This window comes from Pristiophorus japonicus, chromosome 8, assembly GCF_044704955.1.
Source record: "Pristiophorus japonicus isolate sPriJap1 chromosome 8, sPriJap1.hap1, whole genome shotgun sequence".
Lineage (NCBI taxonomy): Eukaryota > Metazoa > Chordata > Chondrichthyes > Pristiophoridae > Pristiophorus > Pristiophorus japonicus.
The window spans coordinates 94,032,355-94,060,295 of NC_091984.1; the positions used below are offsets into that span (position 1 = coordinate 94,032,355).

General features: G+C 41.6%; 1 protein-coding gene across 9 annotated transcripts in view; it reads left to right on the plus strand.

Annotated features, from left to right (window-relative positions):
• The window catches only part of odr4 (odr-4 GPCR localization factor homolog), a 139,071-nt gene that overhangs the window by 45,705 nt on the left and 65,425 nt on the right, over nt 1-27,941 (plus strand). For all 9 annotated transcript variants that reach the window (XM_070887110.1, XM_070887114.1, XM_070887107.1 and 6 more), the window contains 7 exons: nt 259-357; nt 7,569-7,675; nt 9,761-9,797; nt 21,641-21,766; nt 23,917-24,012; nt 24,336-24,377; nt 26,079-26,207. In XM_070887110.1, coding sequence (XP_070743211.1) covers nt 259-357; nt 7,569-7,675; nt 9,761-9,797; nt 21,641-21,766; nt 23,917-24,012; nt 24,336-24,377; nt 26,079-26,207 — 636 coding nt within the window. The remainder of the gene's footprint in view (nt 1-258; nt 358-7,568; nt 7,676-9,760; nt 9,798-21,640; nt 21,767-23,916; nt 24,013-24,335; nt 24,378-26,078; nt 26,208-27,941) is intronic.

Here is a 27,941-nt window from a genome sequence, read left to right on the forward strand (position 1 = left end):
GTCTTTTTCTTCTCCTCCACTGAATCTCGGACTGCTATATTTTAATAATTTTAATAAGGCATTTTAGACTATCAGCCATTTTACAGTTTACTCAAAAAATCACAAGTTTTATTCTGGTTTAAATTAGGGCATGGTACCTTCATTGTATTCAGGATTTTGCCTTTTGCTTTTATTTGTATACTTTGGTTTACTGATAAAGGTGCTTAATATAGAATCATTTAATATATACATTATCCAACTCTTCCCCATGTACTCCAGGTTTCCAGGATGTTGCCAGGAGGGATATTGGTACTTGGGGTATTTCTTATCAGACCTCCAAAAATGACAAAAGAGGAAGCTCAGGATATTTTTCGAAAAGTGAGTACATAGGCTGTAGCCAATTTGTTTTGTTATCATTAGAAGCTTGTATGTGCTTTCTATATTATGGAATGTAGATGGAGGGGAACAAGTGTTCATGCCAAAGTTTTCAACTGAAGTATTACCTGGATATATAAAAATGTTTAGCATATTTAGGGAAATATTGTTATAAAAAATCTTCTTTTCGGTATCTTCTATATACTACAGCGATAAGTTAGAATTACCAAGATTCAGTCTTTATAAGGGATTTTTAATTTTGTGTGCTGGCCTAGGACTCCTGTAGGGTTTATGAATATTAACATAAAATAGCTAACATACAGTGGCATAAAATAGTTGATATAATATGCATTATGGGAAAGTGAAGTTAACCTAAGTTAGAAACTCAGACATTCAGTGCAGACAGGTCGCAACATGATAAAACATTTCACAGAATCAGGTAGTTGGAAAATAAAGTGCCGAAAATTCTGGCATCGCCGGGTGCGTATGAAGTGCACATGGACCTGGCGAAGCCTCGCAAAAGCTGGTTTACGGGGCGCAATGCGCATGCGTCGAAAACCAGCTTTTCCGATCTGTCAAGATTTCTCTTGACAGATCCTCCAAATCCCTGGGAGAAAGACATTTGCGTGGGAGAGATTGGGCTATTTGCCCAACTCATGCCCAGTGAATGTCCTTCAAACTTTTATACCTGGTAAAAGCAGGCGTTTAGCTTATTTTTTACCAGTGTAAGAGTTTTAAAACATGTAAAAATTAAATTTAATCTTGGAGTTTTCTGTTAAAAAACCCTGTCCATTAAGGTAAACCCTATTAAAACACATTGAAAAAACTTACAAAAAATATATATATTTTTCTAAAACATTTAATTAACTTTGATTTCAATTAATTTAAAATATGTGAGTTTTTAAAAATTTATTATGTTGTGTTTCTTGTTTTAGGAGAGTTTTTGCATTGATAATAATGGGAACTCGTAAACACGGAGTTCCCATTATAATCAATGAGAATACTAGACAGTGATTGGTGGTCCAGGCCCACATGGCTCCAACATTTTCGTACGGAAGTCATCTCCCCGTACGCTGCGCATCGAATAAAGGCTCCAACCGGAATCAAAGGCGCCTCCTTGACCACCAGGTATTTTCGCAAATAATTTTCGGGTTGGAGGTGCTCGTCCGAAGGAAGCCTCCAAGGCGGAATATGCCCCCCATTATGATAAGGAGGAAGAACGGGATTTTCTGTTTTTAACTACAATATAGGCTTATAAGAACATAAGAATTAGGAACAGGAGTAGGCCATCTAGCCCCTCGAGCCTGCTCCGCCATTCAACAAGATCATGGCTGATCTGGCCGTGGACTCAGCTCCACTTACCCGACGCTCCCCGTAACCCTTAATTCCCTTATTGGTTAAAAATCTATCTATCTGTGATTTGGATACATTCAATGAGCTAGCCTCAACTGCTTCCTTGGGCAGAGAATTCCACAGATTCACAACCCTCTGGGAGAAGAAATTCCTTCTCAACTCGGTTTTAAATTGGCTCCCCCGTATTTTGAGACTGTGCCCCCTAGTTCTAGTCTCCCCGACCAGTGGAAACAACCTCTCTGCCTCTATCTTGTCTATTCCTTTCATTATTTTAAATGTTTCTATAAGATTACCCCTCATCCTTCTGAACTCCAACGAGTAAAGGCCCAGTCTACTCAATCTATCATCATAAGGTAACCCTCTCATCTCCGGAATCAGCCTAGTGAATCGTCTCTGTACCCACTCCAAAGCTAGTATATCCTTCCTTAATTAAGGTGACCAAAACTGCACGCAGTACTCCAGGTGCGGCCTCACCAATACCCTGTACAGTTGCAGCAGGACCTCCCTGCTTTTGTACTCCATCCCTCTCGCAATGAAGGCCAACATTCCATTTGCCTTCCTGATTACCTGATGCACCTGCAAACTAACTTTTTGGGATTCATGCACAAGGACCCCCAGGTCCCTCTGCACCGCAGCATGTTGTAATTTCTCCCCATTCAAATAATATTCCCTTTTATTGTTTTTTTTTCCAAGGTGGATGACCTCACATTTTCCAAATCTTAGCCCATTCGCTTAACCTATCTAAATTCCTTTGCAGCCTCTCTGTGTCCTCTACACAACCCGCTTTCCCACTAATCTTTGTGTCATCTGCAAATTTTGTTACACTACACTCTGTCCCCTCTTCCAGGTCATCTATGTATATTGTAAACAGTTGTGGTCCCAGCTCCGATCCCTGTGGAACACCACTAACCACCGATTTCCAACCCGAAAAGGACCCATTTATCCCGACTCTCTGCTTTCTGTTAGCCAGCCAATTCTCTATCCATGCTAATACATTTCCTCTGACTCCGCGTACCTCTATCTTCTGCAGTAACCTTTTGTGTGGCACCTTATCGAATGCCTTTTGGAAATCTAAATACACCACATCCATCGGTACACCTCTATCCACCATGCTCGTTATATCCTCAAAGAATTCCAGTAAATTAGTTAAACATGATTTCCCCTTCATGAATCCATGTTGCGTCTGCTTGATTGCACTATTCCTATCTAGATGTCCCGCTATTTCTTCCTTAATGATAGCTTCAAGCATTTTCCCCACTACAGATGTTAAACTAACCGGCCTATAGTTACCTGCCTTTTGCCTGCCCCCTTTTTTAAACAGAGGCGTTACATTAGCTGCTTTCCAATCCGCTGGTACCTCCCCAGAGTCCAGAGAATTTTGGTGGATTATAACGAATGCATCTGCTATAACTTCCGCCATCTCCTTTAATACCCTGGGATGCATTTCATCCGGACCAGGGGACTTGTCTACCTTGAGTCCCATTAGCCTGTCCAGTACTACCCCCCTAGTGATAATGATTATCTCAAGGTCCTCCCTTCCCACATTCCCGTGACCAGCAATTTTTGGCATGGTTTTTGTGTCTTCCACTGTGAAGACCGAAGCAAAATAATTGTTTACGGTCTCAGCCATTTCCACATTTCCCATTATTAAATCCCCCTTCTCATCTTCTAAGGGACCAACATTTACTTTAGGCTTAAGTAAGAATGAGTGATAGACTAGATTAGATTATAATGTGTGATGTTTATATGTACGATTGTGAAACTAAGATATAACATAATTAAGTAAGCAAATTCATTCTAGGATAATGGGAAAATTACTGTCGAAAGCAACTGAATATTGCTAGACACCAAAGAATATGTTATAAATCACAAAATAGAAAGGTTGCAGCTGTCTTTTGCTTGCTTCCTGCCAAAACCCAGCAGGGAAGATAAAGTGTCAGGTGAAACAGATGATCACTACAGGATATAAAAAGTGAGGGTAAACTGATGTAAATGGGCAGCTTAAACATAAGACAAGTGTTCCATCCGACGGCTGGCTGTAGGTAAGTAATGTGGACACGCAGAACTTGCATGTTTATTATGATTGATGTATTAATATAAGATAATGTAGAAATCTGTTAATCTTACATTTCTTAATAAAGTATTAAAGTTACTGACACTAGACTCTCAAATCTAGCAATTCGTAAGGCAGGTTGTTAGCTAGAATCTTACAACTAACTCCTTTTTGTATCATATATAATCTTAGAGCCATGACTGGATAAAGTTGAATTGACTCCCCAAAGGCTTTCCACCATCTACAGGACACAAGTTAGGAATGTGATGGAATACTTTCCACTTGCCTGGATGAGTGCAGTTCTAATAACACTTGAAGCTCGACACCATCCAGGACAAAGCACCCCATCCACCACCTTAAACATTCACTCCCTCCACCACTGGCGGACCATGGCTGCAGTGTTTACCATCTACAAGATGCACTGCAGCAACTCGCCAAGGCTTCTTATACAGCACCTCCCAAATCCATGGCCTCTACCACCTAGAAGGACAAGGGCAGCAGGCACTTGGGAACACCATCAGCTTCAAGTTCCCCTCCAAGTCGCACAAAATCCTGGTGCTCCCTACCTAATAGCACTGTGGCAGTACCTTCACCGCAGCGGTTCAAGAAGGCGGCTCACCACCATCTTCTCGAGGGCAATTCGGGATTAGTTACAACAGTGACTACACTCCAAAAGTACTTAATTGGCTGTAAAGCACTTTGAGGCGTCCAGTGATCGTGAAAGGCGCTATATAAATGCAAGTCTTTCCTTCCAAATTTCCTTCCTTCCAAATTTCTTTTCAAATTTCCTTTCTTCCAAATTTCCTTCAGTCCTTCCAAATGTCCTTCCTTCCTTCCAAATGTCCTTTCACAAACTTGTCAATGTCTGCCTGCTTGAACAAATCATCGGGTGAATATGGAATTGCTTTGCTTGTAAAAGCTAGCTTTTAGCAGTTGTGTGTTCTTTCAACTTATCTTATCTGTTATAGTGACTAAGTTTGTTGAGCGGTATTATCTATTAGCTACCTATCCAATATCTCTCAATGATGCCATGAACTTAATGGTAAAATTAAACCTTGTGTTGCCCTCCACGCAACAACATTGAACCTTGAAATTTCTTATGGTGTAGAATGCAATGGATCTCTCTGGTTTCAATGGCATAATTTTCCTGATTTCAATTTCCTTTGCTCACCCTATATTTATACCTCATTTCCTCATTTACTTCTGATTTCAAGAAATATGAAATTTAAGATAGCTAACCACTAATAAAAGCAACAAGAATAGTACCAAATATAATGGGGATAAGCTGTGAAGGAAGATTCAAGAATCTTAAACTGTACAGTTAGCAAAGCAATACTTAAGGAAAGATCTCATTGAGGTATGCAAAGTATTAATTTGCATAGATAAACAACGCAGATTTTTACTTCAAGATGAGACAAGAGGCCGTAAATTTAAATTACTGAAAATTAAATTTGAAGATCTTAGAAAAAATGTATGCTCATAAGTGGAATAATTTACCAGGGAAGTTAGTTGAAGTGCATAACAGGAGTTCAAAATGTAGTTGGAGTACTAGGAGGGCAAAGTTGATGGCTGAGTGGTTGTTTGCTCTCTTATGATGGCATAATGTAGGGTGGATGAAGAGAAAATCAGGAAAATTAGATGACTTCTATATGCACTCCAAAGCACTTGTAAGTATGTATATAGACACATTAGCATTATCAGGGTAGAATTTGTAGCATTTGGAAAAAGTTATGCTTCAGCAGCTTAAAACCAACATTGGCAGCTTTTAAGTAGAACTATCCTGCATCCTTAACGATCCTATTGGTTCCAAGGTTCTTTTCCCTGGTTTGCAGCAGCAGTATTTTCTTTTGATGCCAAGAGCTCCTCTTCTGCCGCATTCTCTATGTTGACATCTGCCAACATATTTAGCTTCCAAGAACATTCTGGTCAAAGTCAAATTGACAAGCTGTGTGACCTTTCTGCCTCCTTGACACTATGAATCCATTCTTCTCCACCCACTCGCCTTACAGTCAACCTAGGAGGCACTGCACTCGTGTAGTTCCAATGTCTTCACCTCATCTTCTCAAACAGTATATCCTATCATACTCACATAGCTGCCTCAGTAGTGTCCCAGGGATCCATTCTGGCTCATCCCATCCATAATTGGCAAACCATCGTGTGGCAACAAAATGTATTAGTATAGTCACCTTTCACAGGTATGCCAGTGACACCTAACTCTGCCACAAATGTTGATTCTAGGCTGTTGCTGTTTTATTGGACTGCCTGACCAAGATCAAGTCCTGAATGAGTTAAAATTTCCTACAGCTCAATGTGAACAAAGTTGAAGTTTTTCTTTTTGGCCAGCACTTGTGTGCCTTTAGCTTTAACCCAACATCCTTGCTGGCTGCTCACTCAGGCTGGATAAGGTGGAATGCAATCTTGCTGTTCGTTGACCCTGACAGCATACAGTCTGTCATCAAGGTCACCATTTTCACTGTTGCTGAAATCTCACAAACAGCTTCATTGCCTTGAAGATCAACTTCTTTAATGCTCTTCTCACTAGCTTACCACACTTCACAAACTTCAGCTAATCCAGAAGTTCTGTACCCCCATCACTCTTGTTCCTTGAAAAGCATAGCTGGATCTCTGCCCTAGTGAATCAATTTGAAGATCCTCATCCACATTTTCAAATGCATCCACTGCCTCATCTCATCTTATTTGAGTAATATTTACCAGCCAGACATCTGTCCACATCATCTGCTCCAGGAATACTGCTTGTTCCCTATCTTCTGCTGATCTTTGAGCCATCATGCTCCACTGGAATTTTCTTCCAAAACTACTCCACCTAAAAATGTGTCTTATTGTCCAGATCTTTAGTCTCCCTATCTGCCTTCTGTTACCTAGGCCCTCCCTAAACCTCTCTGCCTCTCTACCTCTCTGTCCTCCTGTAAGACACTCCTTAAAACCTACCTCTTTGATCAAGCTTTTGGTCATGTCCCCTAATTTCTTATGTGGCTCGGTGTCAAATTTTTTGTCTTGTGAAGCACCTTGAGACGTTTTACTATGTAAAAGGTGCTGTATAAATTCAAGTTTTGTTAAATTGATTCACTTCCTGCATAATATCTGTCCTCTTTAAATCATTCTAAGATATTCTTTTAAGTGAGACGTGCTATATAAATATGTGTTGTTGAGCAACTGAACTAGAAATCCACAGACAAATCTGGGTTGGTAATAGGTCTTGGATTTTTATTTATATTTATTTGAATTTTTACAAATAACAAAAATCATATTCCATCTTCCATAGGAAATGTTTGATCTATTTCTAATCCAGAAAAATACATTACATTGGGTGTGTGAGCAACCTGTATAAATAATGGTATAAACAGAACATTGTGTAATAATCTGATAAATGTGACCTATGAAGGTGACCTCTACCACCTAAATGTATCACCATGCAGCAATCCTTTACTGATGTGCAGGTTCATACTATTAGCATACTATAGTCCATCATGCAACCACCATATTATTCCTTGTTGAAAGAAAGAACTAACATTTACATTGCACCATAGCATGTCTGTCAGAATTACTTTGAAGTGCAGTTACTGTTGTTCTTTGGGTAACCATGGCAGGTAATTTGAGATGCAGTCAGTTCTACACTGTAGTGATGTGGTTGTTCTCATCAACATACAAAATGTTGTGACATCAGCAAAATCATTAATGTTTCACCTCTTCGTTAATTACCTTAAATGATCAACTATAAACTAAGTATTTAAAAGATGAATGTTCATTTTAGGAAAGTAGTATAATTGTTTCCAACTTTTTGCTACAGTTGGCAACTGCTGTTGAGACTGCTGTCGCAAAGGAAAGACTCTGGAGTTTTTCAGAGGAGGAACTACCTGAGCGAGTTGTTCTCCAAGTCTATGCTGATTCAAAAAAGTATCCTTTAATGGTTAAACTGAGGGAAACAGCAATTTATGTAATAAAGTAATAAAGTGTACTACTGTCACATCAGAAGTAAGTAAAATCATAATGAGCCAACTTATTTTGCAGGTGCTTCTTGATTCCCATTTTTTTAATTTTCAGGACGAGGTCCTGAGTTTCCTGCCACAGGTTTCTGCCATTTTCAGGAATCCCTGTGTCAGCTGGAACCAAAACAAAATCCCTTTTAAGTGACAGCATGTCGTTCTTATAAGGAAACAGGAAAAAAAACAATCGAGAGGCCCCACTGTTTACGTAGGAAGAGAAAGAGATTGGCGGAGATCTTCTTGAGGGACAATAGACAGCTTCCTCAGGGAATGTGTGAGAGGGAGAAGAGATGTTCTGTTGAGGAAAGAGAGAGAGAACATATCAGGAGAAGAAAAGGAAATTTGTGAAAGAAAGAGAACTCCTGTTGATTGGGGAAAGAGATAGTGCTTGAGTCAGCATATTGATTGGGGAAGTGAAGAGAGAATGGAACAGAATGCATACTGAGGGTGAGTGAGAGACCCTGTTGAACGCAGCAGAGAGAGGAGAGACAAACCGTTAATGAATTTGTGTCCACCATCGATACCTTCTCGGGTTTAGTGGCATCAGACACTGCCAAACGTGGATCCCAAGTTCCAAAATTCACACACACTAACAATATCTACTTAAATGGTAGTAAACTCAGAGAATGTAACATATCCCTATTGACATACAAACTGATATCATGTCTTTCATATGTGCCCTGAAATGTGTTCCTGCAGTCTTTCAGTAGGTGGCCTGTTACGAAACCGAAAGCTGTTTGATTTCTCAGACAACATGTGAACATACAGAGAAACATCTATGATTGGACTCATTTAATTCAATCAGGACAATTTGTCTTCATATAATAATGCAAAATAATGAACATGTGATGCATACCCAGGTCAGTGGGCCAACTTGCTTGAATTAAACACAATGACATTGAACTAGCCTTCTGACTCAGGGTGAAAGCTTTCTTCTTTAAAATTCCGACTATCCGTGTGTGCTTCTGTCCCTATTTTACCTCCCAGTATTCGCAACCAGAGGGAAGGGCCTATGCCAGACAACCCCTACCAAATGCTTTGCAACACAATGTATATGAGATGTTCATCAATTACCAAGATAGTCTAATGAATTGCTTATTGTTTTTGGAGAAACTCATTTGTATTGTAACAGCTTTACGTCTCTTATGCTCCTTAAAAAAACTTTGTGAATGCACTTTTCTTTAAAAACCCAACATTTGAACGTAACTCTGTTACAAATTCTTTTTGTGGAAAAATTATCAAATAATCCTGAAACGTTAACACAGACCTTGTTACAGAAGGGAGTGAATGCAGGAAGAGAGCAAGATTCCAGTTAATGGAGGAAAGATATGGATATTTTATTTTTAAACGTGTTTTTTTCCCTCTTACAAGCCTCCATTAATACTACTTTTCATCCTCAGTCTCTGAATTCCCTGCAAGCCCAAGAACGGGCAAGTTTTCCTTTATCACCCGGACATCTTTCAGCAGCTAAAGGATGGTTTCAGACTGCCCAGCCCTGGCACTCACTTCTAACCCACTACATATTAATCCATATTTTGCTTGGCCTTTACAATTAAGTAAATTAGTTAAGGAACATGTGTGAGAGGCTAACAGAGAGAATGGCAAATAAGGAGGACAGAGAGGTGGCAGAGGAAACAAGAGACATAGAAACGGGGAGAGAGAAAGAACAAAAATAAGGTTGGGAAGAGAAAAACTCAGTGAAAGAAAAACAGAGAGGGAGGTAATGAATTAGTGAGTGGGAGAGAAGCAGATAACGCGAAGAGAAATATAATTTTAAAAATGACCACGAGTAATGAGGAGATCAACTCATTTGCCTGAACGATATATGTGGAGGATCCAAAATCTTGGATTATAGATAAAAAGTCTACCTATATCAAAAGGCAACCAGAGGAAATAATTACAGATTTAGATCTCAGTAACAAATAAATTACAGAATTTAAGATGAGTCTGCTCTCGTTGGAAAAAAATGAACTTTTCCTGAGCTCATTATATACAGAATGAAGTTACGAACCTATGATGTTCACAATCCACAGGTAATAATAATGCGATCCATTCTGCTCAATTTTGAAGTCACTTAATTCAAATGATGTAATAGTTACAATTTTTAAGCACTAAATTCACACTTTGCTGTATTATTTCTGTTGCTGAATTCAAAATATTGGATCATTTAATTGTTTTAGTGCAAAAACAAATTTGAATTATCAGGAGTAGACTGTAGCTATTTTTCTTACATTTAAAATTTCTATCTGATGTGGATGCATATCATTAGAAATATAGGGAATAAGTGGGAAGCTTTGTAGTTAGTGTGGAAACTTGGTAGAAGCAAGCACAGGTTCTGCACTGGCATTCGAGCTTTCAAAATTAATCCTGTAATGTCTTGTATTATTACATAACTTAGTAGTCTATTATTAATCATAAAGATTTATATCATGGCTTTGGTTTGTAGAGTGGAGGCACAAAACTTGTTGAATAACATCTGGGCCACAGTATTTATAAGCCGGCCTGATATAGGACATTAAGTGAAGTGTGTAGTTGCGGTGTGAACTCACATGTCTTAACAATAGTACTACGTTTGGTATTTCTTAACCTAAAACTGCAACCACATGTAAAATATTTTATTTTACTTTTATTTAATATACCTACAGAACTCTTAGAGCAGTAATTAGCACACTTTCTGTTCATTTTTGGGATTCGACTTAGAATCCAGGTCAGGCAAATTGCTGAAAATCTCTCTGATGGAGATGTGACATGCAGTAAATGAGTTTGGGCAGCTTCAATACAAATTTTGATATAGTGACAATAACAGAGACCTGGCTCAAAGAAGGGGAGGCTTGGGAACGAATATATTTCTGGATACAAGGTATTCAGGAAAGATAGGGAAGGACAAAAAGGAAGGGTTTGGCAATATTGATCAACTGAACTGTTATAGCATTGGAGAGGGATGATGTATGTGCGAGGTTAAAGACAGAATCTATTTGGTTAGAACTAAGGAACAATAGAGGAACTATTATGCTATTGGGTGTATACTATATGCCACCAAATAATGGGAAGGAGATAAAGGAGCAAATTTGCAGGCGAATTACAGAAAATGCAAGAACTACATAGTAGCGATAATGGAGGACTTCAATTATCCTAATATAAACTGGGATAGTAACAATGTAGACGGAAAGAGGGGGAGGAACTCCTGAAATGTGTACAAGAGAGTTTTTTGATCATTGTGTTTCCAGTCCAACGAGGAAGGAAGCAGTGCTGGATCTAATTTAGGTAACCAAGTGGGGCAAGTTTCAGTGGGGGAGCATTTGTGGGAACAGTGGTCATAATATCATTAGGTTTAGAACAGTTACGGAAAAAGACAAGGAACAATCACGTGTAAAAATACTTAACTTGGAGGAGTTTGGAATTGGAATCAAAAATTGGTAGGCAGAACTGTGATTGAACAATAGGAGGCCTTCAAAGAGGTGATATTTCGGGTACAGACTAGACACATTCCCATGAGGGGAAAGGAAGGGCATCCAAAGCTGGAGCTCCCTTGATGATAAAAGATATAGGGCTAAAAATTCGATAGCCCCCGAAAACAGGCACGGGATCGCGATTCAGAATGACCCTGCGCCCATTCAAAGTAATGCAGGCAGCATGCAAACTTGGTGCTGCCTGCTAATTTAAATGGTAGTGGTGCGCAGCACGCTGCTGAGTGGCTGCACGCTCAGCAGGGGGCCCAAGTTCATGCCAGGCTAGCACCAATTAAAGCTAGCCTGCACTTCTTAAAACCAGCCTGTACCTCTTAAAGGTGAGGTGCAGTTTGACGAGACCAGTGCTGGAAGTGATTCCAGAAGACAGTTTGAACTAGAAAACAGTCAGCAATGGCACAACAGGCCACAGGGTTCCAAGGTTCTCAGATGCAGCACTGGTGGCCTTCGTACTGGATGTGGATAGGAGGAGAGAGGTCCTGTTTCCATAGGGGACCAGGAGGCCCTCCAAACAGGCAGTGGGAGCAGATAGCAATGGAGGTCAATGCCAACAGTGTTGCCCTGAGGACCTGGCTGCAGTGCCGGAAAAAGTTCAATTATCTCACGCTAGTGGTCAAGGTCAGTGAATGCATCTTCAAATGCCATATCCCACAAACTGCACCACGAGCCTCACACACTGCTCAATGCACCACATCCCCATCATTCAGCTGCCAACAATCTCTTTATCAATCATGATTCATACTTCGCATTCATATGCTCCATCTCACCCTCACATACTTAATCCCTGCTACACGCCTCACACCCATAACTCACAGCTTGCACACACTGCCAGCTATTAAAGCATGACAGCCATATTAGCAAAATACATTGAATCACACTCACTGACACACTTCCTCTCACTTGCAGGACAAAATGGCACACAGCTGTAGGGAGCGGCAGCTAACTGGAGGGGGAAAGTCACACCTCCATACCCTGACTCTTCTCGAGGAGCCGGTGCTTGGCATAATCGGAGTGGCTGTGGCCAGTGGCTGTGCTGAAACCATTGAACATGACGATATGCTCATGCCTAATCCTCCTTCTCACATCCCACTTCACCCTCATCCTACAATCTCTTCTGATTTTAAAACTGCAGCTGGTGCAAGCATGCACCTCTTGCTTTCCCCACACACTCCTCTCATCACCCCCTGCTCTCACCACAATTGGATAGGATTAAAATAGATAAAGAGGGGATACTTAAAAGGTTGGCTGTCCTCAAAGTAGAAAAGTCACCTGGTCCAGATGGGTGCATCCTAGGTACTGAGAGAAGTAAGGGTTAAAATTGCAGAAGCCCTGACCATAATCTTGCAATACTCCTTAGATATGAGGATGGTACCAGAGGACTAGAGGATTGCAAATGTTACACTCCTCTTTTTTAAAAAAAAAAAGGGGAGAGGTAAAAACCCGATAACTACAGGCCAGTCAGCTTAATGTCGGTGGTGGGGAAACTTTTAGAGATAATAATCAGGGAAAATTTGGTTTATATAATTATGGGCTAATGAAAGTTCACCTGGATTTGTTAAAGGCAAAACGTGTTTGACTAACTTGATTGATTTCTTTGATGAAGTAACAGGGAGAGTTGATGAGGCTAGTGCGGTTGATGTGTATATGGACTTTCAAAAGGCATTTAACAAAGTACCACTTGGTAACTGGACTTGTTAAATGCTTAATGGACTTGTTAGCAAAATTGAAGCTCATGTGATTAAAGAGATAGTGGCAGTGTGGATATGAAATCGGTTAAGGAACAGAAAGCCAAGAGTAGTGGTGAAAGGTTGTTTTGCAATCTGGAGGAAAATACACAGTTGTGTTCCCCAGGGTCGGTATTGGGACCACTGCTCTTTTTGATATGTACTAATGACTTAGACTTGGGTATATAGGGCATAATTTCAAAGTTTGCAAATGACAAAACTCGGAAATGTAGTAAACAATGAGGAGGATAGTAACAGATTTCAGCAGGATATTGACAGACTGGTGAAATTGGCAGATGAAATTTAACAGAGAGAAGTGTGAAGTGATATATTTTGATAGGAAGAATGAGGAGAGACAATAGGAACTAATTGATACCATTTTAAAATGGCTGCAGGAACAGAAAGACCTGGAATGTTTGTACACAAATCTTTAATGGTGGCAGGATGACGTAAGAAGTATATGGGATCCTTGGCTTTATTAGTGGGGGCACAGGGGCCGAAATTGCCCCTTCTGAAAGCTCCACCTGTTGGGTGCACGCGCTGACCCCTTACCGACCGGCGGGGACCCCTATGCAAAATTGCCCTTTTCCGGTAGTGCCCCGTGGGAGCAGCCCCACCGCTGATCGGTACCCCATTCTCTGTGGCATGGCGGCCCGGCCGCCCTTGAAGGGAAGAAGCACACTGCCGTGGCCGCCATGTTTTATTTTGTTGGCCGACTGCCAGGTCGATCCGACAATTATGGCCATGGGTTCAGCCAACAAGCAGCCTGGCACCCCCTCTTGGGTGCCAGGCCACTGGCCCGGCTGAAACCTTCCCTGGTGGCCTAGTGTTTGCCACTAAAGTAGCTGCAGAGTTCGCTGCGGCCCTCCCCTTTAACTGAAGGAGACATTGTGACGTGTCAGCACGGCGCTGATGACTGACAGCCTCGGATACTCCGCCACGCCCCCCACTTCCACCACGTTAGTGACGACCACTACGGCCTGCCCCCACTTCCGTCCCCATGATGATGCCACTTCCGCCCCGCTTGAAAAAAAACCCCCAAACTGCTGAATTCCGCAGGTTAGGCCGCCCCAATGCATGGGGCGGCCAGAACACATCGAAACCAGTAGGTGCGCCTCGTTTCGGGCGGCGGCAATTTCGGCCCTATAGAGTACAAAAGCAAGGAAGTTATGTTAAACATTTAGAAAACACTGGTTAGACCTCAGCTGGAGTATTGTATTCAATTTTGGGCGCCACACTTTAGGAAGGATGCCAAGGTCTTAGAGAAGGTGCAGAGGAGATTTACTACAATGGTAGCAGGGATAAGGGACTTTAGTTATGTGGAAGACTGGAGAAGCTGGAGAACCTTGGAGCAGAGAAGGTTAAGAGATTTGTTGAGGTGTTCAAAATCTATCTATATTGATGAGTAAATAAGGAGAAACTGTTTCCGGTGACAGTAGGGTTGGTAACCAAAGGACACAGATTTAAGGTAATTGACAAAGTAATCAGTTGGATAGCTCTACCAAAGAGCCGGTACTGGCACAATGGACCTTCTCTGCTGTAGTCCACTATGATTCTATATAAATACAAAAAAAAATCATTGGAACTACATTATTATTTTCTATCTTAAAAGTTTTAAGTTTTACAAAAATAAGAAATGTAAATTGCTCTTAAAATTGTACAAACTGCAGCAATGAAAAAGCATTAAGATATGGTGAATTACAGAAAACAGTTGAATGCCAGACACATGGCATTGTGTACAGGTGAATGACTGATTCATTTTCCATAAATTACTGGTCTTCATGGTATATTTTGTTTAATTCACATGTTCATCACATTAACTGCTGGTTTTGTCAAAACAAATGCATTCGAAAATGAGAAATCACTAGAGATTGTACATCTTGAAGATGTTTTTGATCTCCAGGATACCCATGTTTTTAATATTCCCTCGCAATATAAAGGCCATGCTCAAAGAAAGCCAATTCATTTTTCCACAAGGGTTATGAACAATCCCCTACATTCCAGTTGCACATCAATCAATATTTTATAAACTTTTGAATTGCACATTTATTTTTTTATTTGTTAGATTACATTCTTATTCAGCATTGGCTCAGTTGTTATGCCTCTCAGTCAGAAAGTCATAGATTTAAGGCCCCAATCCAGAGACTACATACCAGCATCTGAACCTCAATCTGTGCACACTGTGCAAAGCACCACGCCCCCACCACTCACCTCCAAACATCTGCACCTACTCAAACCCACATCTCACACCTTGCCTACAATCACAGCTATTCAACGATGGCAGGCATATCTCCCAAACACATAGTTGGACTCTGACTCACATACATTTGTTTCTTTTGCAGGTCAAGATGGCCCACAATAGGAGGGAGCAGCAGAGAACAGGTGGGGTGATGCATGTCTCCAGCAGCTCTCAGACCTTGAGGAGCGAGTGCTGCGACTCATTGGGCAGCGGGTGGTGGGCGCCGTGGCCATCGGCAATGTCAACCCCATTGGGGGCAACAACGGTATCTTCATCCCCTCCTTTTCTCATCCCACTTCCCCCTCACACCACAAGCCTTTATCACTTTCCAGCTCCTGATAACATCAGCATTCCTTGCTCCATTCCTACTCGCTTGCCCCATCTTAACGCAAGTCTTGTGCCCTTATGCTTTCAGATAATCATCAACCTGTCCCTGAGGCCCCCCTCCCCCCCCCACTGAGAGTGAGGAAGGAGAAGAGGAGGAGCAAAGCACCGTGTCACTGCATCTCTTACCCGCAAGCACTACCTCAGATACTGGCACTACTTTAAAGGCAAGTTTAGTAGAAGGGTCTGCACTGGGTGATGCACTTGGGACAAGCGGGCTGCAGCAAGGCCAGAGGGAAAGGGTAGCTTGGGAGCCAGTGAGAACGAGTTCGCGCACAAGTTCTACTGCACAGGACTCGGATGAGGACCTCAATGGGGAGGCATTCACAAGAAGGGTGATAGCCATGTACTCCCAAGATGATTGGTGCAATGGCAAGGGTGCCCGAGAGCCTCTTGGCAATGGTAAGGAGCGTGGAGGAGTCATCCTCCAACATTGCACAGAGCTCTGCGCACACCATGGAGCCCATCATTTCCACTCTGCAGAGGATGATGGACTTGCAGAGAGACCGTGCAGATCCAGACCTCATGACATGTGTCATGGACAATGTGGCAGCTTCCATTGCAGCACAGGTGGAAGCGACACAACGGCTTTGTGCTGTAAAGCAGACAGTGGTTGATGGCATTGAATCTCAGACTGTTCTCATGCAGTATCAGCTGGATGCAAAGCAAGCTCTGACTGCTGCCATCGTCGCTGGGTCCACCACAATCCACTAGGCATCTCACGATGTCACTGCTCCAGCAGATTGGTGGGGATGTTGAGGTGCTGGCTCCGGAGGAGTGGCAGTGGGTCAGTGGAGCAGGAACCTGCTGTCCTCTCTCAGGATGACAGCATTTCTGATCCCACCACTGCCACTCCGTCATTGCACTTGTCGCTGCCTATCATCCAGCCAACCCGGACTGCTGCCACCTAGCCTGAGGTGGTACAGTCTACAGCCAGGCCTTTCAGGCCCAGTGTTGATCCAGGGTGTCCTACAAGTCCATCTGTAATCTGTGGCACCGACATTCAGCAGCCTTCCACTAGCCCTGCTGCAGCCACTGGGAAGACACTATGTAGGAGCAGTAGATTAGGAAAAGGGACTGTAAAGAGGAGAGGTAAGGGTTTGCACAAGAGTGATTAGTCAATACTGTGTATATATGTGGTTAATGGTTTTTGATAAATTTTTTACTGGAATGTTGCAAATTTGGTGCTGTCTCTCATTTCAGTTTTGGGGTGTGGTATGGAATGACAAATTGATGGAATGATAGGAACGTGCTCAGCAACCGGAAAGAGGGCTCGAAGCCACTGGAAACCAAGTCTGATGAGGCGGTCATGGTCTGAGCTTCCAGAAGTCCAATTGAGTGGCTGCCTCCTCCTCTTCCTCCTCCTCCTCTTCTTCCTCCTCATCCTCCTCCTCCACCTGAGGTGGTGGAGCTATGCCTGGTGGCAATGGCTGGGCTCTCGTGATGGCCAAGTTGTGCAGCATGCAGCAGACGATGACGACTAGTGACAGCCACTCAGTCGAGTACTCGAGGGCTCCTCCCAAGCAGTCAAGGCAACGGAACCATTGCTTCAGCACTCCGATGGACTGCTCAATGATGTTCCTGGTGGCAGCATGGCTCTCATATAATGTTGGGCACGAGGGTTGGGATTTGCCGGGGTGAATCATGAGCCAGGTGGAGAGTGGATAGCCCTTGTCTCCCAGCAGCCAGCCGCAAGTTCATGTGATGGTGGGAAGAGAGCTAGCACACTGGTCTGGCGCAGGATGAAGACATTGTAGCTGCTGCCAGGATAGCGGACATTGACAGTGAAGATTCGCCATGTGTGGTCGCACATCAACTGCACATTAAGTGAGTGGTAACCTTTGCAGTTAGGGAATACCTCAGGATTATTATGAGTTGCCCGCTAAGCGATATGGGTGCAGTCAATGGCACCCTGCACTATGGGGAAGCCTGCTATCCTGGCAAAGTCACATGCATGCTCGTGCTGCTTCTCTCTGGTCATGTGGAACGAAATATAGTCCCTTCTTCTGTTCATCTGTGACCTGGCAGATGGAGTAATGGCTAACTAGGAGATGTTGGAGATGTCGCCTGTTGCACACTGGAAGGATCCACTAGCGTAGAAATTGAGCACGATGGTGACCTTGACTGCTACTGGGAGAGTTGTGGTCACCCTAGTCTGAGGCTCGAGGTGTGGTTGCAGGAGGTGGCAGATCTCTTTGCTAAAGCGGAGACTTCGAACACACTGTTCCTCAGTGAAATTCATGTAGGTGAACTGCTGCCGGAATGCTCTGATTGGGTAAAGCCTCTTGTTGAGAGCCCTGTTGGCCCTCCTACCTCTGGCCACATTTTGCACTCTTTCTCTGTGCCTCAGTTGCCTCCGACGTTGACGCTGGAAAGCGAGGTTCAGTGCCAGTACAGCCCCCATGAAAGGATCCAAATATTGTTGTTTCAAATCTCTCCTCAATGAAACTCAAGGGGCTGTATTTTTGGTTGTCTAAAGCCTCAGTTAGCGGCCAGAGGGGCCTTAATGAGAATGTAAGAGGTTACCGACCGGGAGCGCAGCATTTAGTGCCCCAACCGAAAATTCATTAGAGGCTCACCGGGAGCACAAACCAGTAGCGCCTGACTGCTGACAATCACTCCGATCATGGAGAAGTGCTTCCGTCGAAGGTCACAGTCGGAGTTCGGCGCATGCGCAATGATTCGGTTAAATTTAGCGCTGGTATTTTCATCAGCATCCCTCCAGCTCTGATGTGCAGTGGCTGATTTAGCGCCCCTGTCAGCTCCTCGACCGATTCTGACGAATTTCTGGGTGGAGATCACAAACTTTTTCAAGGCGCTAAAATTACCGTTCCACTTGAGTTGCCGCCTCAAATGAGGCGCAACGGAATTTCTCCCCCAAGAATCTTTGAGCCAGAACACTCGTTAAACTTCAAAACATTCAAATCGGTCAAAAGGCCGGTTTGCCTAGGTGAAACTAACAAGCCAGCATTGTTGGCCGACTAAAACTAAACCGGATGTTGACGTCTTTAAATAGCGCTGCTCCACCAGATATCCAACTGAAAGCCGCCTCCTCTACCTGTCCTTGTTAACGGCAGGCGCACAAGCAGGGACGAGAGAGAATTTTTCATCCGGGGTGCTGCACAGTGACATTGGACTTCAGCCCTTTCCCACCAGCCATGAAGCTTTTAGCTCTTTCTTGATCTCTCAACTCTATCGTATTGGGATGAGGCATCATCCTTCACGCCGAATTTAGCGGGAGTCACTGATCTCGCCCCGTTATCGACACCCCCAGAGCTGCTAACGGAAGGCGCAAAGGAGCCCAATTTCTCCCATATGCATTTAAAATGGGTCACTTATTGGAGCTCAGTTTCACCTGGCATTGTGCCATCTTCAAAGTAATTCTCCAGCTCTCACTGGTGCTGACAGGCCTTTGCCCAGTGACATTGGACTTCAGCCCTTTCCCAACAGCCATGAAGCTTTTAGCTCTTTCTTGATCTCTCAACTCTGTATAGTATTGGGATGAGGCATCATCCTTCAACATCAAGGCGTTGTCAAGAACTTTCCTTTTAGAGACTGAACTTAAACTGACCAGAGGCATTGAGGATTTTAATTTTTGATCATTACTAGATAACTCTCTGACCCCTCTATCCCTCATTTTTATTCCCTCCAGTTACCATTACCAGTACAGGTGCTGAGAGATATGGGATAGCACCAGATGAGTGGCAAAGTCTTGAGTTGAAGTTTTGACTCATTAGTTCTTCACAGTTCACAGTCTTCAACCCTTATTTAGTGAACTCCCATATCCTTCTAGCTCCTGAATGTGTATCAAAGTCAGTCTCACCTCAACTTCAAAATCCTTCTTAAAACCAGCCTTTCTGATATCTCCTTTGGGCATCTTCTATTCCTGCACTGATCTGACTGCCAGCTTTGTTTTGCTACATTAAAGGCACTTTATAACTGCAAGTTGTTGATTTAGCTGTGGATTACCCAATGCAGTTCCTTCATGGTAAGACCATAGCTCAAGAAACAAACCCTAGTTTGCTCATCTCCCTATCTCGCAGACCAAATAATTTCCATTATGGTCAGACAGGTCTTTGTGCAATCACAAATACGAAAAGTGTATTATCAAATCCACTAGGCTTGTTTCAAGACATAATGCTGCATCATTTTCCAGATAATGTATTAAACTGGGGCCTTCTCTGCCTGTTTAAGTTTATGTAAAAATCCCCCATGGTGCTATTTAAAGAAAAGCAGGGAGTTTTCCTCAACCAGTACCACCAAAAAACAATGAATTCATTTGCTGTTTGTGTCACCTGGCTGTGTACAAATGGTTGCCATACTTGTCAACCAAGCAGTCACTGCACTTCAAAATGTATTTGATTGTGAAGTGCTTTGGAGATGCTCTGAAGCTGTGATAAGGAATTATATAAATTAAAATGAATTCCTTAGTTTTCTTTTCTGGGCTATGCTGCTGTCAGGTTAAAATAATTTCAGAGAGCAGCAGGCTGATGTGAACACTTCTTGGTATAGGAGTCCAGTTCGTTACCCAGAGCATGTTGTAACACAGTTGGGGGTTGGGCAGGAGTGGAGGTAGTGGAAGAGGGGAAGGGTGGACCCAGGGTTAGTGGACTCATACTTTGAGTGGTGTGGTTTGGTCTGGCCCACTTTCATGTTCTCTTGCAGAGGCAATTAGTGCAACTCTGAAATAACATCACAACAGTAGGCCAGTATCTCAACTATTCGGACAGGACCAGAAGTTGACACTTCTGCTGATGCCCATTTGTGCAGGAGTTACAGGATGATGTTGGGCAGGAGTGTTCGGAATGTGTTGTTGCTGCTGCTTTTCTGAGAAATCTTGAGTGGTGCATGCCCATTATGCAGGATAATCACAAGCATAATGTTCCTCTTTCCTTTCCCAACTTTTTGGGGTTATTGCAGCAACCCAATCTGTGTGTAGAGGATACCTCTATCTGTTGAATGGAGAAGAATGAAAAAGATAGGTAATCAGTTTGCTCCATAGCCCCTGAATTTCCTTGGACTTTTTGTTGCTGTAAGTGCGGCACTGTTTCCACCACATTTCTGTAAAGTTAAGATGCCGCAGCAGAAAATTCAAGGAAATCCAGGGCATTAATGACACATGGTGAAAACAAATCTGAGAGGAAAGTAACAAATGTTATTTCATGTGCACTTAGTTTAACAGTTTTACGATGCGCTTGTTGGTATTCAGCTCTATTTCAGTTGTACTGTTAGAAGCTGCAATTTGTAATCTCACTAATTATCTTTTCCAGCTGCTTTCACAATAAAGATCAAATGATAAATAGAAGTTAGGATCTTTAATGTCAGCTTGGCTCGGTTCTGGCACTTTTGCCTTTGAGTCAGAAGGTTGTAGGTTTAAGTACAACTCCAGGATTTGAGTATTGAGGGAGCACTATATTGTTGGAGGTGTGCTATCTTTCAAATGAGAGGTTAAACCAAGGCTCTGTCTGCCTGTTCATATGGATGTAACAGATTCTATGGCACTGTTTGAAGAGCAGGGAGTTCTTCCAATGTCTTGGCTGCCATTCCTCCCTCAGGTTAACATCACCAAAAACCACAAATTAACCAGTCATTCATCTCATTTGTTGTTGTGGGACCTTGCTGTGTGCAAAATGTTTGCTGTGTTTGCCTATAAAATAAGTGACTGCTCATCAAAATTAATCAATTGACCATGAGTTGCCTTCGGAATGTCCTGAGCTTGCAAAAGATGCTCTGTAAATGCCAGTGTTTTTCTCTATTGATCTTAAAATTTATTTATAAGACAGTTGCAAGGCAAAACTATTTTTTGAGATAATACAAGCCAGAAAACAACCAGCAGTAAATGTATCACAATAGAGTAATAACTGATGGATGCACAGAAACTGATTTTAAATACAGGGTATTTTGCTTTAAAACTTTGACTGTGGAGTATTAAATAGAAATGTACACGGAATATTTGGACATTATTAACAGCAGATATCGTACTACTTATGCCGAATATGAATATAATTCCAGTAAGACAATATAATATTTGCTAATGAATCCTAATTTCCTGTATTTTCAAGACTCCTATTAAAGTGCTAGATTGTAAATCCAGCAGCCTGACATCTGCCTGGCAGGTCGTGGAAACCACCATCAACGTGGATATTCATATCCCTTTACCAGAATGTCAGTTTGACAAGTGTTCATTGGTATGAGTTACTTTTCTTGTTTTAAATTACTTTTCATTTTTGCACTGAATAAGGCTTAATGAGTCAAAATTTATTCTGTTGTATTGGATTCCCCCACTGTTCCTGAAGTTGTGTTGAGCTTGGTTGGACATTGAAGGAAGCAAAAAGTGGATAAGTTGTGGTGAAGGATGAGATATACAGGAATGGTTGCCAAAGCAATCTCCTAATCTCCATTTAATATTGCCAATATAAAGAGGGCAGTGAATACAATATATTATGTTGATGCAGGTATTCAAGAGATTACTTTATGACCGAAAACAATGTATTTGGAGAAGTAGAGAATTGTGCAGGCCTATTGCACATACTAAAGTTAGAAGTGAAAGAACAGCTGGTGCATGGGTAATGGAAGAGTGAACAAGAATGTTGTGGAGACAGCAGTACCTCTGGATAGGAAAGAGGGAAGCAGCAAATGCATTTGATACTATGCGTGAGACAGAAATAGTAGTTGATCTGGCAGATGCAGAGGCTTATGAGATGGGGACGGAATTCTGTCTGTTCTGAGAGAGAGAAGAGTCATGGGTGAGTGGGTAGAGACTGAACAGAGGAAGAGAGAATGCAGTCAAACAAGCAGCAATTATTTTGGCATGAGATGAAAATGCTGAAGCAGTTAGTCTCCCAGCCCAGTCTTGTTTGAATCTTGGGCAGAGGATAGAGATGAACATTGAGTTTGGGGGCAGGGAGAAGAACATCTTCAGAAGAACAGTGATCGTCTGGGAGATGATTCTTTCTTATTGGACAAGTTAGAAATAGGAAAAGGAATCCCAACAGTTGCTGTTTCACCTCAACCAAATATCGGTCTTTGGGCTGAACTATAGCATGAACCTTGTTGGCGGGTATGACTGAAGTCAATGACTTGTCTGAGATACAATGGAGTAGTATAGTAAGAGTTTGTGCAGGTGGGGATTAGAGGACCAGTGGTGACAAAGGTGTGCATGAGGGTTTCAGCAGTGGTGGGGGTCAAATCGAAGTAGATGTTCAGAGGGAGATAGATTGGAGATTGCTGAATATTCAAATGGTCAATTGATGAAAAATTCAGGAAATCAGAAGGGTTCCATAAAGTGCAAGAAGGCTCCTGCCAAAGAAGAAGATGATAATGGGAGAAAAATATCTCAACATTGTATTTGTTTTACATTCAAATAAGTTTTACATTCATTGAGGCAAGGTAAAGGGGGATGATTGTGATTGCTAAGAGTCAGAAAGGGAAAGATTGAAGGGTATAGTGAAAGCTTGGCAAATAGGAAAGGAATGTGGTTGGTGTGGAGATGAGAACTAAAAATCCTTGATATGACCCACCAGTCATTTTTTGCTTCCTCTTTGGACTTTTGTGGCAAACTGAACTGAAGTCTTATGACCAGAGCGTACTCTTTATACAACAAGTAAACAAAAAAACTTACATGATTAACCTCCTGACATCATGATATCAGTGGCATCAAAATGTCCTGGACACTTAGCAAACTTCCTTTCTAAAATGGTAATGACTTACCAATCTCCTAAGATTTGTGGGGCAAGATCTCTAATCAAAGAAAGAACTAACAAAGTTGGTAACCTTTATTTACTTATTTTATCAGATGTTTCTCTTCCTTATTTTGTATTTTCTTTGCTATAATCTTTTTTACTTTTATTGATATCTCAGTTTTTGTGTTTAATTTATCTTTTGTTTCCTGTAATACTGAAATTGCCCACTTTTACAGAAATTAATTTGTTTCAAATGATGTTGAAAATTCAAAACTGAATTACAGCAACTGTCTGAAGTATGAATTGATAATACAGTTACCTACTGTTGTTATTCTACGTTCTGTCACTGACCCACCTGCTGACAGATATCCAGTACAACAGCCACACGATGTAAATGCAATAATGTAGGTCTTTGACCCCCGAAAATTTAATTTCATAGTTAACATATTCCTTATAATACAGTATTCTTGAAATTGTGGTTTCTTTCAAATGTAGCTCAGTCATGTTATGTTGAACATGTGTATGATAACACTTTGGGGGAGTGGGGGAGTGGATATGAATTAAAAAGAGAATAAACTATGTTTGCTGTTTGTGTAATTTTTATTTTGTATTTTCTGTTCTCTTTCCTTCCACTATTCCCCCTCCCCATCCCCCAGAAAGGTCTGAATTTGTGGGCAAAACAAATACAGAAGAGCAGTTACCTGATAAATGGACACTTTAAAGATCCAGATAGTGTAATAGGTGAAGGATCGGTAAGGAAACTCAATCGTGATCTTGGATTTGTTCCTTTTAAAAAGAGTATTTAATGTAAAAATATCTGTCTAACTGATTTATAATACCAGAGTTTTTAACCAAAACATATATGTACTTTCTCATTATTCCTTTTGCATTTATAACTTATATACTTTTAAAGTTATCAAAGTACTTCATTTATTTTTAAAGGAAGTAAACATTATTATTCATGAAATATGTACTGTGACCCAATATATTAAAAGTGCCTATCATCCATTATGTGCCATTTGTTAACCTTTAAATCTATACTGAATCTTTTTTGTTCTTTTTATTGCTTCCACAGAAGAAGAAACTGCCAATGGAAATCCAGCTCCTGTCTGCTCCTGTTAGTTCTCTCACTACTATTTTTTTAAAGTTTAATTCTTTTTTCCATATGATTAGTTATAAATGTCTATTAAATGTGGTTGCTTCCTTTGTTAATTATATTGAAAATTTCAATATGTTGTGGATTGACTTTCATTTTTTATTATTTTTCAATTGTTTATTTACCATACAATTCCCACAGTCTGCCATGTAAACAGAGCTGTTATTAATCTTTCTATACACATGCCAGTAGGTTATGATGTAAAATGAAAATATGAATCAGGCCAACATCCCCAGCATCGAAGCACTGACCACACTCGACCAGCTCCGATGGGCGGGTCACATTGTTCGCATGTCTGACACAAGACTCCCAAAGCAAGCGCTCTACTCGGAACTCCTACACGGCAAGCGGGCCCCAGGTGGGCAGAGGAAACGTTTCAAGGACACCCTCAAAACTTCCCTGATAAAAATGCAACATCTCCACTGGCACCTAGGAGTGCTTGGCCAAAGACCGCCCTAAGTGGAGGAAGAGCATCCAGGAGGGTGCTGAACACTTCGAGTCTTGTCGTCAAGAGCATGCAGAAAATAAGCGCAGGCAACGGAAGGAGCGTGCGGCAAATAGTCCCACCCATTCTTTCCTTCAACAACTGTCTGTCCTACCTGTGACAGAGACTGTAATTCCCGTATTGGACTGTTCAGTCATCTAAGAACTCACTTTTAGAGTGGAAGCAAGTCTTCCTTGATTTTGAGAGATTGCCTATGATGATGATGAAAATAATCTATTAGAAAAAATATGCAAGCAAAATTAGTGCTGTTGATTGATGTATAATTGTGAAAAGGCACAACTCCGTTAAACTGCAATAAAACCTCAGTCTAAGAAAATGTGAAAAATAAAAAGCAAAGAAACTGCAAATACTAAAAATCTGAATAAAAAACAAAAAATACTGGAAACACACAGCAGGGCGGTCAGCGTCTTTAAAGAGGAAACAACATTGGACATCTTGGCCAACATGGAGGAATAAAGTGATAGCAAAGTTAAAATGGCTCTGCTGCATTTACTGCCCTGTTCCTGATCCACCCGCCATATTTACTCAGCTGGGAGCCCCATTACTATGTGTAAATCAGGATCCTATGATGTAAATAGGACAACGATGCAATTTTGAGGGACAACTGAGTGAAGTATGCACTATGCACACTCCGCGCAGTTATACTAGGCAAAGGAGAGGAAGGTAAGTGCAGAATCATTTTTGTGGCAAAGGGAGGAGAATGACTGCAATCCTTGGCTCCAGGTGAATACTTTCTGCCTCCCACACTGTTAGTTCCTCCCCTTTCCCTGTGCCTACCTGCCTGATGGCCAGGTCGACCTCTGGTCTGCCCGACATTGCGCTGGAGGCAGCGAGCTATAGCAGGAAGCCTATTCAGGGTGGCATGGCAATGAAGCCCAGCCCACAAAATGGAATGGGCCTCCAGCCAACAGGAACGCACGATCCAACTGACAGAGTTATAACCACCCTATTGTTCTTCAGAACGTTTTGATGATCAACATTGTCCACAATGTTACCCTGTCTATTTTTCTACAGGTGCAGACTGACCAGCAATGTGTTTCTAGCATGTTCTGTTTTTGTTTTAAAAATAAGTTTTAATGTAATTATTACAGCACAGTGGACTACAAATTACTTATAAATGAATGTTTTTTAAAATTCCTAAAATCTTTTTGTTTTAGGCTCTTATTTCCACGGAAGATACTAAGGCTCTAATACAAAGCTGTGGCAGCTGTATTACTGTGAAGGGTACCATACGCTGCAGAGCTTATCTCCATGGCAGTAAAACAAAAATAAAAGATGCTGTTCAGGTATGGTATCTGTAGGCAAAATGATTTGTGTTCTTGGAAAGGAGTTTTTCATCCTCAACTAAAACATTCTTAATGTAAAATATAAATGCAGGCAAACTCTTCTGTCCTTTTAAATTTGTTGCTTGGTCTCACATAATTTTGCAACTGCAGGGAATCACTTGGATTATACAACAATAGTTTACACAGTTTAATTTTACAACTAATATAGGTATTCTGTAAATGGAGATGCACAAAAGGTTTACATCGGACATATTCAAAGAACATTTATAGTTATATTTTGAGGTGGACATTTTTCAAATATTTCTTAAATTATATTACACGTTCCATGGGTATACAAACAGGGAGATAAAAATTCTTTGTGTGTCATTAAGAGTCTTCCTTTACTGTTTTATTGTCCTGTTCATTTGTCAACTTTCTTTAGTGTAAGATACAAGTGTCAGGTTGAGAACATTTTGCCATAGAGAGAAGTAGAAGTAGCCAAAAACAAAAACTGCATTGCCCTTATTTTGTTTCTGTTTCTTCTAATTTTGGTGAAGCCCTTTTTTGCCTGAGGTTTGCTTTCTGTCTTCAAATTCTGAGCTGCAGAAACATTGTTTTCTCTACCCATACTTCAGAATAACACTGTAGCCTCTTGGTAAATTACAATGTTAACAATGTTATGGATTGTGAAAATTAAATAATTGCAGTTTACATCATAGAAAGAGACAAAGCTGAAGAGAATGCCACATTAGGTACAAACATCATTCTTTTTGTAACCTGCATCTACACTGGCATTTTGCCTCAACCTGATGTGCGTAACCAGAAGTGAATTGTAAGAGCTATTGCATCCAGTCTTCCTATGTAATAGAACAACTTGTATTTATATAATGCCTTTAACATAGTAAAACATCCCAAGGTGCTTCACAGGAGCGTTATAAATTTTGACACCGAGCCACATAAGAAGATATTAGAGCAGGTGATCAAAAGTTTGGTCAAAGAGGTGAATTTTAAGGAGCGTCTTAAATGAGGAAAGAGAGGTTTGGGGAGGGGATTCCAGAGCTTAGGGCCTTGACAGCTGAAGGTATGGCCACCAATGGTGGAGCGATTAAAACCAGGGATGCTCAAGAGGCAAGAATTAGAGGAGAGCCGATATCTCGGAGGGTTGTGGAGCTAGAGGAGATTACAGAGCTAGGGAGGGACCAAGCCATGGAGGGATTCGAAAACAAGGATAAGAGTTTTAAAATTGAGGAATTAAAGCAGTTCGAAGGATTAGAGGGGAGATGAGGGGAAAAAAATGTCATCCGTCAGGTGGTGGGACTCTGGAACTCACTGCCTGAAAAGGGTGGTAGAGGCATAAACCCTCATCACATTTAAAAAGTACTTGGATGTGCACTTAAAGAGCCGTGATCTACAGGACTACGGACCTAGTGTTGGAAGGTGGAATTAGGCTGGGTAGCCCTTTTTCGACCGACATGTATACAATGGCCTCCTTCTTTGTCGTAATTTTCTATGAATTGCTTAACCGGGTGCCAATGTAGGTCAGCGCACACAGGGTGAACAGGATTTTATGCAGCAGGTCTTTGGATGATCTCAAGTTTACAGAGGGTAGAATGTGTGAGACCGTTCAGGAGTACATTGGAATTGTCAAGTCTAGAGTTAACAAAGGCATGGATGAGGGTTTCAGCAGCAGCTAAGGCAGAGGCAGAGTCAAGCGATTATAGGCTTTTTGAGAATTCAACGCTAAAAAAGCTATCA